Below are 12405 nucleotides of genomic sequence, written 5' to 3' on the forward strand. Positions count from 1 at the left end.
TATAGTGTAAGGAGTAAGGAGTAAGTGTGTTTAAGATCTAGACTTACAATATTGCCAAAAACAATTAACTTGACTCTCCTCAAGTCTCTGGACCCAACCACCACTGCGGAGGAAGTAACAGAGGGCTGAGGATGGCTATCGGGGAACCAGCCCCCGATATTCCAAAGTACGTTCTTTTCTATTTTCCCTAAGTGTCAGCCAGTCTGAGAAATAAAGAGAAAGAATACAAAAGAGAGAAATTTTAAAGCTGGGTGTCTGGGAGAGACATCACATGTTGGCAGGTTCCGTGATGCCCCCTGAGCTGCAAAAACCAGTAGTTTTTATTATGGATTTCAAAAGGGGAGGGGTGTACGAATAGGGTGTGGGTCACAGAGATCACACGCTTCAAGGGCAATAAAATATCACAAGGCAAATGGGGGCAGAGCAAGATCACAGGACCAGGGTGAAATTAGAATTGCTGATGAAGTTTCATGTCCCACTGGGCACGCATTATCATTGATAACATCTTATCAGGAGACAGGGTTTGAGAGCAGACAATTGGTCTGACTAAAATTTACTAGGCAGGAATTTCCTAATCCTAAGAAGCCTGGGGGTGCTACAGGAGACTGGGGCTTATTTCATCCCTCATCTACAACTGTGTAAGACAGACACTCCTAAGGCTGGGCGTGGTGGCTCACGCTTGTAATCCCAGCACTTTGCAAGGCCGAGGCGGGCGGATCACGAGGTCAGGAGATTGAGACCACAGTGAAACCCCGTCTCTACTAAAAATACAAAAAAACTACCCGGGCGTGGTGGCGGGCGCCTGTAGTCCCAGCTACTCAGAGAGGCTGAGGCAGGAGAATGGCATGAACCCGGGAGGCGAGATTGCGCCACTGCACTCCAGCCTGGGCGACAGAGCGAGACTCCATCTCAAAAAAAAACAAAAAAAAACAAAAAAAAAGGACAGATACTCCTAGAGCAGCCATTTTAGAGACCTCCCCCTAGGAATGCATTCTCTTTCTCAGGGCTGTTCCTTGCTGAGAAAAAGAATTCAGCATTATTTCTCCTATTCGCTTCTCTAAGAAGAGAAATATGACTCTGTTCTGTCCAGCCCCTCAGGCAGTCAGGCCCAATGGTTATCTCCCTTGTTCCCTGAAAATCGCAGCCATCCTATTCCTTTTGGATGCCCAGATTTCATATTGTTCAAACACACATGCTCCACAAACAATTTGTGCAGATAATGCAATCATCACAGGGTCCTGAGGCAACATACATCCTCAGCTTATGAAGATGATGGGATTAAGAGATTAAAGTAAAGACAGGCATAGGAAATCACAAGAGTACTGATTGGGGAAGTGATAAATGTCCATGACATTTTCATGATTTATGTTCAGAGACTGTAAAAGTATTAATTTGGGGAACTAATAAATGTCCATGAAATCTTCACAATTTATGTTCTTCTGTCATGGCTTCAGCAGGTCCCTCCATTCGGGGTCCCTGACTTCCCGCAACAGATGGCATTCACTTGGAAGCTGTGCAGTCAGCAACCAGATCATGGGAAATGCCACAGGACAAATGACCAGCTTTGTTCAACAACTGAATTACCGGCCGGGCGCGGTGGCTCACGCTTGTAATCCCAGCACTTTGGGAGGCCGAGGCGGGCGGATCACGAGGTCAGGAGATCGAGACCACAGTGAAACCCCATCTCTACTAAAAATACAAAAAGTTAGCCGGGCGTGGTGGCGGGCGCCTGTAGTCCCAGCTACTCGGAGAGGCTGAGGCAGGAGAATGGCGTGAACCCGGGAGGCGGAGCTTGCAGTGAGCCGAGATTGCGCCACTGCACTCCAGCCTGGGCGACAGAGCGAGACTCCGTTTAAAAAAAAAAAAAAAAAAAAAAAAAAAAACAACTGAATTACCAGGAAAATTCAAAAGGGAGACATGAAAGAGGAACCTATACATAAAGAGACTTAAGAGACATAGCAAGCAATCTCAATGTGTGGCCTTTATTTGGTCCTAATTCAAGAAAACAAAATGTAAAAAGAAAAAGAGACATTTATGAGACTTTTTCAGAGAGGCATTTCCTGACCATCTAACCTAAACCATCTTCCCCAATTATTATCACATCATGCTTTATTTCACAGTATTTAACACTATCTGAGATTACACTGTTTTATTAAAGAATGACTCCCTCCATCTAATGGAGGCTCCATGAACACAGCCACCTTTGCCTGTCCTACTCACCATGAATTCCTATATGAATGATTAAATTAATTTGAACAGACCTTGGTTTCAGTCCTGGTTCTACAATTTACTAGCTAAGTATTCCATCTTAACAAAATGTTGAGTCTTCTGATCCATGAATATGGGATGTATTTTCATTTATTTAGGTTGTCATTAATTTCAACAATGTTTTATAGTATTCATTGTATAAGTTTTGCACTTCTTTTGTGAATTTATCCTACCCATTCTGTCTCCTACCCTTCTAGGACTCTGATTACACATGTCAGACTGCCTGATATTGTTGCACAGATCGCAGAAATGCTCTATCCATTTTTTTCCCATCTCTCTGACCTTCATTTTAGATAATTTCTATTGATATGTCTTCGAGTTCACTGTTCTTTTGTAGTATTCACTCTGCTGTTAAGCCTATTTTGTTTTTTATTTCACGTACTAGATTTAAACTTCAAATACAGATAAAGACTTCCGTTTTTTTTTTCTTTTTTTTTTTTTGAGATGGAGTCTCGCTCTGTTTCCCAGACTGGAGTGCAGTGGCGTGATCTCGGCTCACCACAACCTCTGCCTCCTGGGTTCAAGTAGTTCTCCTGCCTCAACCTCCCGAGTAGCTGGGACTACAGAGGTGTGCCACCATGCCAGCTAATTTTGGCATTTTTAGTAGAGATGGGGTTTCACTGTGTTGGCCAGGCTGGTCTTGAACTCCTGACCTCATGATCCGCCTGCCTTGGCCTCCCAAAGTGCTGGCGTTACAGGCGTGAGCCACTGTGCCCGGCCTTTCTATTTGTTTTTTTAAGCTTCCATTTCTCTGCTGAGATTCCTTATTCAATCGCTGTTTCAATTATTTTCCTATAAGCCCTTGAACAAGACAGTTAAAGTCTGTCTCCAGTTCCAACATCGGAATCATCTATAGGTTGATTTTTGCTGATTTTAAACATTTAATTGTGGGTGTCACTCTCTTTTTTGGTTGCTCTGTATGTTTGTATTATGGAAGAACAGTGGTGACTGAAGAACATTAATGCTTTTCCTGGAGAGTGAGAGCTCCCTTTCGTCTGATTAAAGTGAGGAAATAATTATTCAGATTTCACTAAGGGATGATCTGGAACAGAGACACAGATTTAAGAAGACTGAGCTCACCTCTGGTTAGCCCAACACTGTCTCCGCTTAGGTTTTAGGTTATTGGTCTATAAGTATCTGAGGTGGGAGACAGGAGGAAGTATCACCTTTCAAACAAGAGTTCCAGAAAACAGGAGAATGTAAGACCCTGTGAGTTCTTTCTACTTTTTAGTGCTGCCTTTAGTTCCTTTTTCTTTGCAAAGTTGGGGAGGATTGGCGGGGGAGAGCTGGAGGATACGTATGCTGAATAAATTATTGTTGCACTTACAAGTCTTTCAGATCCCAATCTGAGTTTTTAATTTTTAAATCTGACTGAGGCCAGGTGTGGTGGCTCACGCCTGTAATCCCAGCACTTTGGGAGGCCAAGGCAGGCAGATCACCTGAGGTCAGGAGTTCGAGACCAGCCTGGCCAACATGGTGAAACTCCAGCTCTACTAAAAATACAAAAATTAGCCAGGTGTGACAGTGAACACCTGTAATCGCAGCTACTACTTGAGAGGCTGAGGTGGGAGAATTGATTGAACCTGGGAGGCGGAGGTTGCAGTGAGCTGAGACTGCGCCACTGCACTCCAGCCTGGGCAACAGAGCAAGACTCTGTCTCTAAATAAATAAATAAATAAATTTGACTGACTGAGACAGAGTTCTCACTTTGTCATCCAGGCCAGAGTGCAGTGATGTGAACACAGCTCACTGCAGCAGCCTTGACCTCCAGGGCTCCCACCTCAGCCTCCTTAGTAGTTGGGACTACAGGCATGCACTGCCATGCCCAGCTAACTTGTGGGTCTTTTTTTTGTAGAGATGCAGTTTTGCCATGTTGCCCAGGCTAGTCTCAAACTCCTGAGCTCAAGCAATCTGCCCATCCCGGCCTCCCAAAGTGCTGGGATCACAGGTGTGTGTGCCACTGCGCCCAGCCTTAGCATATGGTTTTCAAAGTTTATCTATATGTAGCATGAATGAGAACTTCACTCCTTTTTATTATTTATTTTTTTGAGATGGAGTCTCACTCTGTCACCCAGGCTGGAGTGCAGTGGTGTGATCTCAGCTCACTGCAACCTCTGCCTCCTGGGTTCAAGCGATTCTCCTGCCTCAGCCTCCCAAGTAGCTGGGACTACCGGCACGCGTCACCATGCCCAGCTAATTTTTGTTTTTAGTAGAGACGGGGTGTCACCATGTAGGCCAGGATGGTCTCCATCTCTTGACTCATGATCTGCCTGCCTCAGCCTCCCAAAGTGCTGGGATTACAGGCGTGAGCCACCGTGCCCAGCCGAGAACTTCATTCCTTTTGTTTTTGTTTTGTTTTGTTCTGAGACGGAGTCTCACCCTGTCGCCCAGGCTGGAGTGCAGTGGCACCATCTCAGCTCACTGCAAGCTCCGCCTCCTGGATACACGCCATTCTCCTGCCTCAGCCTCCTGAGTAGCTGGGACTAAAGGCGCCCGCCACTACTCCTGGCTAATTTTTTGTATTTTTAATAGAGACAGGGTTTCACTGTGTTAGCGAGGATGGTCTCGATCTCCTGACCTCGTGATCCACCCGCCTCAGCCTCCCAAAGTGCTGGGATTACAGGCGTGAGCCACTGCGCCCAGCCAAGAACTTCACTCCTTTTTATGGCTGAAAAATATCCCATGGAATGTATATACCACATTTTGTTTATCCATTCATCTGCTGTTTGACACTTGAGTTGTTTCCACCTTTTGGCTACTGTGAATAATGCTGCAATGAACATTGATGTACAAGTATTTGTTCAAATCCCTTTTTTTCAATTCCTTTGGGTATTCTACCCTAGAGCAGAACTGCTGGGTCATATGGTAGAAGTACTATATTTAGCTTTTTGAGAAACCACCAAACTATAGTAGCTGCACAATTTTGCATTCCCACCAACAATGTATGAGGGTTCTAATATCTCTGTATCATTGCTAACACTGGTTATTTTTATTTTTTACTTTTTAAATGATAGCCATCCTAGTGGGTGTGAAGTGGTATCTTATCTAATTGTGGTTTTGATTTTCATTTCCCTCATTAGTTTAATGCTACTTGATCACCTTTTCATGTAATTACTGGTCATTTATTTTGCTTGCCCCCATCACTGCCAACAGCTCCTTCTCCAGCCAGTACATTTTCTGTCTTTGGCAAGGCCTCTCTACTACCTGCTCAAACCCAGACCTGGCATGTGCCCCTAGCAGCTGCTGTGCCACAGGACTCAACACTTATGATGGGCTCCACTCTCTGAAAATCAGTTCAACAAGGCTTTCTGCCACTCTTCAATGGTCCCATTATGACAGATATTTTCCAAAGATGATCGCAGCAATACTTCTAGTCACATATGCTCTTCTAGAGCAAGAGGTGGCCTCTATATCTCCTCTTGAACCTGGATGGGACTCTGTTAGTGCCTTGATGAAGAGGATGCTGCCTAAGTGATGTTCTGTGACTTCTGAGGATAGGTCTTAAAAGGTTATACAGCTTCAGCATGGCTCTTCCTCTTTCTTGGGATGTTCCTCCTTGGAACCTAGCCACCATGTTGTGAGGAAGCCCAGGCTACACAGGCCAAATGTAGGTGTTCAGCTAACAGCTCCAGCTAAGGTCTGAGCCAACAGCCAAGCCAACCACTGCCATCAGAGCGAGCCTTCAGATGACTCCCGCCTCCAGTCTTCCCTTCTTCCAGCTGAGACCACAGATACTGTGAAGACAAGCCATCCCTACTAAGTCCATCTGAAGTTATGACCTACAGAATCCAAGACTATAATAAATAACTAGCTGGTGCAGGCTACTAGGTTTTGAGGCAATTTGTTATACAGCAGTAACTAATTCCAATACTGCCAGAGTAAGTGTGATTTCTACATTATCTGGATTTTTCTTGAAGTTATTATGGCAGTGAAGGTTTTCTATATCCTTTTACATCCTAGCCAGAATCTGCCTAGCATCTTTAGAGTTTTCTGAGGATAATTCTGCTACCTGAAAGTTCATTCATTTCCACAATGCCTATCATGTGCCAGACACAGTCCTAAGCATTGGAGATACAGCAATAAATAAAAACAATAAGGCCCCTGCCATCATAGAAAAAACCTTGATTTCAATTTTTGGCCCTTCCAATTGCATACATAATTTCTGTGGTGGAAGAATACGGAGTGGAAGGGGAAGTAACAATATGGAGTTTATCACAGTGATGTTTTCTATTTCTTTGGCTCAAGATTGTGCTTGTTAGTTATACATGGAGCTGAAATCTGCTCATTTTCATAGCTGGATAATATTCTACTATGGGACCAGGTATGGTGTCTCATGCTGTAATCTCATCAGCACTTTGGGAGGTCCACGTGGGAGGATCACTTGGGCCAGGAGTTACAGACCAGCCTAGGCAACATAGTGAGACCCCATCTCTACAAAAAATCAAAAAAATTAGTTGCACGTGGTGGTGCACCTGTGGACCTAGCTATTCTGGAGAACTGAGATAATAAATAAGTAGCTCCTGCTTGAGCCCAGGAGATCAAGGCTGCAGTTACCTGTGACTGTGCCACTGCACTCCACCCTGGGTGACGGAGCGAGATCCTGTCTCAAAAAAAAAGAAAAGAGGGCTGGGCACGGTGGCTCATGTCTGTAATCTCAGCACTTTGGGAGGCCGAGGCAGGCAGATTGCTTAAGCCCAGGAGTTCAAGACCAGCCTGGGCAACATGTGAAACCCCGTCTCTACAAAAAAATACAAAAAATTGGCCAGGCACAGTGTGTGCACCTGTAGTCTCAGCTACTTGGGTAGCTAAGGCAGGAGAATCACTTGAGCCTGGGAGGCAAAGGTTGCAGTGAGTGGAGATCACATCATTGCACACTCCAGCCTTGATGACAGGAGTAAAACCCTGTCTCAAAAAAAAAAAAAAAAAAAAAAAAAAATTCTGTTGTGGAATAATGTAAATTCATCTACCCATATGAATGTTGACAAACATTTGGGCTGCTTCTAGTTGTAGGCTATTATAACAATGTTGCTATGAATACACTTGCATCCTGATACGTATGTGCATGAATTTCTTTAAAGAACAAATTTAGGCTGGGCATGGTGGTTCACACCTGTAATCCCAGCACTTAGGTGGGCGGATCACCTGAGGTCAGGAGTTCAAGGCCAGCCTGGCCAACATGGCGAAACGCTGTCTCTACTAAAAATACAAAAATTAGCTGGGCGTGGTGGTGGGCACCTATAATCCCAGCTACTCGGGAGGCTGAGGCAAAAGAATTGCTTGAATCCGGCAGGCAGAGGTTCCAGTGAGCCAAGACCACGCCGCCGCACTCCAGCCTGGGCAACAGAGTAAGGCTCCGTCTCAAAAACAAAAACACAACAACAACAAAAAACAAACCTAGGCCAGTAATAGGAGCAGTACATTTTATTTCTCTGTAGTATTTGGCTGTATAAATATACCACAATTTATTTATGCATTCTTTAGCTCATAAGCATTTGGGCTGTTTCCTGTGTTTAGCTATTAAGAATATTCTGCTGTGAACATTCTTATCAATATCTTTTGGTGAACAAAAGCACTCATTTCTGTTGGTTACATATTCAGGGTAGATTTGCTGGGCCAAGAGGGATTTTGTATATTAGTTTTGATACTGCCAAATGGTTTTCCAAAGTGGTTAATATGAATTTACATTCTAACTAGCAATATATGAGTTCCCAGTTGCTCTTCTTCCTCACCAATACTTGGTACTGTCAGCCTTTTAATTTAATTTGGGTACAGCTGTCTTTCTTTTTGAACTATAGGAAATCTTTACCTATTCTGAATACAATTACACTGTTGGTTACATAGGCTACAATTTCCTATTTAATGGCTTGTTTTACCCTAAAATTAAGAGGGCCATAATTTTAGTGAGGTCAAATTTTCCTTCTTTCCAAATGGTATCTCTTAGAATTTCTTTTGTTTTTTGAGATGGAGTCTCGCTCTGTCGCCCAGACTGGAGTCAGGTCTGCTAGAAATAAATTATTTCAGTATTTGCTTATCTGAAAAAAAGTCTTGATTTCCCTTCATTCTTTAGATATTTTTTGCAAATGCTAGGTGGCCAGTTCTGGCTTTCATGGTCATTGCTGAAAAGTCTGCTGTCAGTCTGCCTATGGCTCCCTAGAAGATAATCTGTCTTTTTTCTCTAGTTGCTTTTAATATTTCATCTTTGGTGTTCTTCTGTATCACCAGGACGGGTCTTAGAATCAGTTTCCTTTTATGCATTCTCGTTTGGCACTTGTTGGGCTTCTAAATCTGTAGATTACTATTATCGATTAGTTTCAGAAGTTTCTGTGTTTCTCTCTTCTCCTTCTGGGACTCTGATAAAATGTATGTTGGATTTTCTCCCACAGGATTTTTTCTCTTGTATCTTTCATTTTGCTCTCTGTGATGCATTCCAGATAACTCACCTTAACCTACCTTTTAGTTAGGTCAGCAAACTACAGCTCAGGGGCCAAATCCAGCTCACTGCCTGTTTTTGTAAACAAAGCTTTACTGAACACAATCATGCGCATTCATTTACATATTGTCTACGGCTGCTTCTGCACTACAATGGCAGCGTTGAGTGCTTCTGACAGAGGCTATCGATAGCCCTCAAAGCTGGAACCGCTGACTACCACATTCTGTTCTAGCGCGCCACTGCTCCTTTCAGCGGGTCTAATCTGCTCCAAATACAGCCACTGAGTTTACACCTGAGTTTAATCATTACATTTTCCTAGAAATTCTATTTGGTTCTTCTTCAAATTTGCTATGACACTTCTTAAGATTTTATATTCCTTACTGGTATTTTCAAGTTTGTCTTTGATTTCTTCTAAACTCTGTAAGCCCCAGCTGATTTACAGTTTAGGTAGTCTGTGCAAAGGTGATTTCTGACGCTTATTCTGGCTCTTGCTCATAGTCCCTGGTTTCCTTGTGTCTCATTTAGGGACAGAAATTACTTGTAAGAGTAATTCGAAGGCTAGGTGAAGTTCCTTTCCTTCAGGGTGGGTCTGTGCTGCCTCTGCCAGACACCTGGAGGCAGCATCACCCTGGAACCGTATCAGTCTAGTCAGGGGCTGAGACCTGTCAACATGGAGTCCCAGCTGAAGGGTCTCTTTTAGACTCCCCACTTTGTGCATATCTTAGTTGGTGATTTTTGTCCCTTTACCTTTGGGGTTATTAAATAGAAAATTCACATTTTCTCAGATTAGTAAATGCTGTCAGGGCACAATTGGCTTCTGGGCTCCACTTCTCTGGGTCCCCATTTTCCTTTTAGCTTGGTAAAATACCTTGCTAGTTTATTGGTGCTTTTAAAAACAAGGTTTTTATGTTTTATCTAGCATTTTTTAGTAGTTTTCAGTAGGGAACTTGGTTCCCTTGAATGACTTAGTCCTTTACTACCAGAAACTGGAAATCAGAAGTTTCATTTCTCTCTTAAGAAAGATCACTACTGACTAGGACAGAGCCTATCTTCAAAGGAAAACAGAGATGATAAAGAAAATTTCTTCCTGAAGATGTATAAGAAGCATATATTATGCCTACCACTTTATTAACTGCTGGACTAATACAAATTCTACCTTCAGAAAGTCACAATCCTTTCTGATAAATTAGGGTATCTTTCTTCATAAGGGCTCCTTAGGAGGTTACTATGATCTAAATGATCTAAATGCAGCTGGTGTCTGATGTAACAGTCAATTTAACCTCTCTGGGCCTTCAGTGTCCTCATCTCTTAAATGGCGATAATAATCGCACCTATCTTATGCAAGTGCTGTGATGCTTACATGAGTTAATTTGTATAAAAGACTTAAAATTGGCTGGGCGCGGTGGCTCACGCCTGTAATCCCAGCACTTTGGGAGGCTGAGGCAGGCGGATCACGAGGTCGGGAGATTGAGACCATCTTGGCTAACACAGTGAAACCCCGTCTCTACTAAAAATACAAAAAATTAGCTGGGCGTGGTGGTGGGCACCTGTAGTCCCCACTACTCAGGAGGTTGAGACAGGAGAATGGCGTGAACCTGGGAGGCGGAGCTTGCAGTAAGCTGAGATAGCACCACTGCAGTCCGGCCTGGGCAAAAGAGCGAGACTCCATCTCAATAAATAAATAAATAAATAAATAAATAAATAAATAAATAAATAAAGTAAAAGACTTAAAATTATGCCTGGCACATAGGTAACTGCCAGCTACATAAAATCAAACAGCTCAGTTCACCAAAAGGAGTCTCCGGGCTACATATAGCTTAGCAGAGGGGACATATATGTTGCCAAATTTTCTTGCTCTTTTTTTTTTTTTTTAAACAACCACTTAAAAATATAAAAACTGGCCAGGCACAGTGGCTCACGCCTGTAATCCCAGCACTTTGAGAGGCCAAGGCGGGCAGATCACCCTGAACTCAGGAGTTAAGAGACCAGACCAGCCTGGGCAACATGGCAAAACCCTGTCTCAACCAAAAATACAAAAAAAATAGCTGGGTGTGGTGGCACAAGCCTATAGTCCCAGCTACTTGGGAAACTGAGGTGGGAGGATGACTTGAGCCTGGGAGGCAGAGGTTGCAGTGAGCCAAGATTGCGCCATTGTCCTCCAGCCTGGGCAACAGAGTTAGACCCTTCCTCCAAAAACAAAAACAAACAAAATATATCTATATGTGTGTGTGTGTACATACATATATGTATACATATAGACACACACACACACAAACACCATTCTTAGATTAAGAAGTTAAACAACAACAAACCCCAAAAAAGCCAAGCAGTGTATTTGGCCCACAGACTGAAGTTTGTCAACCCTTGGCCTAACAGGCAGGGGACTGATAGAAATCATGCAATGGGGCCAGGCGTGGCAGCTCACACCTGTAATCCCCTTGCAGAAGGATCGCTTGAGGCCAGGAGTTTGAGACCAGCCTGGACAACATAGCGAGACTGTGTCTCTACAAAAATAAAAAATTAGCTGGGTGTTATGGCGCATGCCTACAATCCTAGCTACTGGGGAGGCTGAGGCAGGAGGATTGCTTGAACCCAGGAGTTTATGGCTAGAGTGAGCTGTGATTGTGCCACTGTACTACAGCCTGGGCAACAGAGCAAGATCCTGTATCTAAAGAAAAAAGGAATCAGGCCATGTGCTTTCAAAATACTTTCCCAGAAGACTGTGGAAGGAGGATCAAAATTCTAGTGATCCTCTTTAATCAGAGGCTGAGACTTCTGCATCTCCAAGGCAGCTGAAGGGAGTACAGCTTAAGAACCACACATGGCTATTTGCTGGATTTAGATGTACAACATGAACTGATTACATTACTGTGAAGATGAAGTGAATGGGTTTGATACATGTTGACATGAATGAAGACAAATGCATATTTACCTGGCCAAAGACTGTTCCACCAGTACTGGCTGCTTGACCAAACACAGAACCAGTATTACTAGACCCAAAACCTGTAAAATACAAAGAAAACAAAAATTCAATTTGGATTGGATGAGTCTTTCACAACATTAAAGTTTTTTTTTTTTGAGGCAGAGTCTTGCTCTGTCACCATGCTGGAGTGCAATGGTGGGATCTTGGCTCACTGCAACCTCTGCCTCCCGGGTTCAAGCGATTCTCCTGCCTCAGCCTCCTGAGTAGCTGGGACTACAGGTGTGCACCACCACGCCCAGCTAATTTTTTTTTTTTTTTTTTGAGACGGAGTCTTGCTCTGTCGCCCAGGCTGGAGTGCAGTGGCGCGATCTCAGCTCACTGCAAGCTCCGCCTCCTGACGCCCAGCTAAGTTTTGTATTTTCAGTACAGACGGGGTTTCTCCATTTTGGCCAGGATGGTCTTGATCTCTTGACCTCATGATCCACCCACCTTGGCCTCCCAAAGTGCTGGGATTACAGGTGTGGGCCACCGCACCTGGCCTAAGTTTGTTTCTTTTTAAATGACATTCAGGTGTGCTAAGATAGCCCATAATAAATCAACTTATGAATAAAATATTTCCCCATCTAGTATGGAGAAAAGTCTGAGCAAATACTTTAAAGACCATTTTTCATTGCTAACATTTTAAAATAGTGTAAGTTCTAAAGCCCTGAGGAATGAATCCTCTCCTACCAAACCCCACGTGGATGGGGGCTAAGAATAGCTTATCCTCAGACTTCCAGTGACC

The 12405-nt window shown here is 43.6% G+C and overlaps 1 protein-coding gene across 13 annotated transcripts in view; it reads right to left on the bottom strand.

The window, feature by feature from the left end:
- The window catches only part of NUP214 (nucleoporin 214), a 109275-nt gene that overhangs the window by 20661 nt on the left and 76209 nt on the right, over window positions 1-12405 (bottom strand). For 11 of the 13 annotated variants that reach the window (XM_063635755.1, XM_055270640.2, XM_063635753.1 and 8 more), the window contains one exon: window positions 11631-11701. In XM_063635755.1, the coding sequence (XP_063491825.1) occupies window positions 11631-11701 (71 nt within the window). Of the gene's footprint in view, window positions 1-1960; window positions 6003-11630; window positions 11702-12405 lie in introns of those variants that run through there. The other 2 variants (XM_063635759.1, XM_063635758.1) reach the window with 1 other exon arrangement.

Source organism: Symphalangus syndactylus, chromosome 3 (assembly GCF_028878055.3).
Source record: "Symphalangus syndactylus isolate Jambi chromosome 3, NHGRI_mSymSyn1-v2.1_pri, whole genome shotgun sequence".
Lineage (NCBI taxonomy): Eukaryota > Metazoa > Chordata > Mammalia > Primates > Hylobatidae > Symphalangus > Symphalangus syndactylus.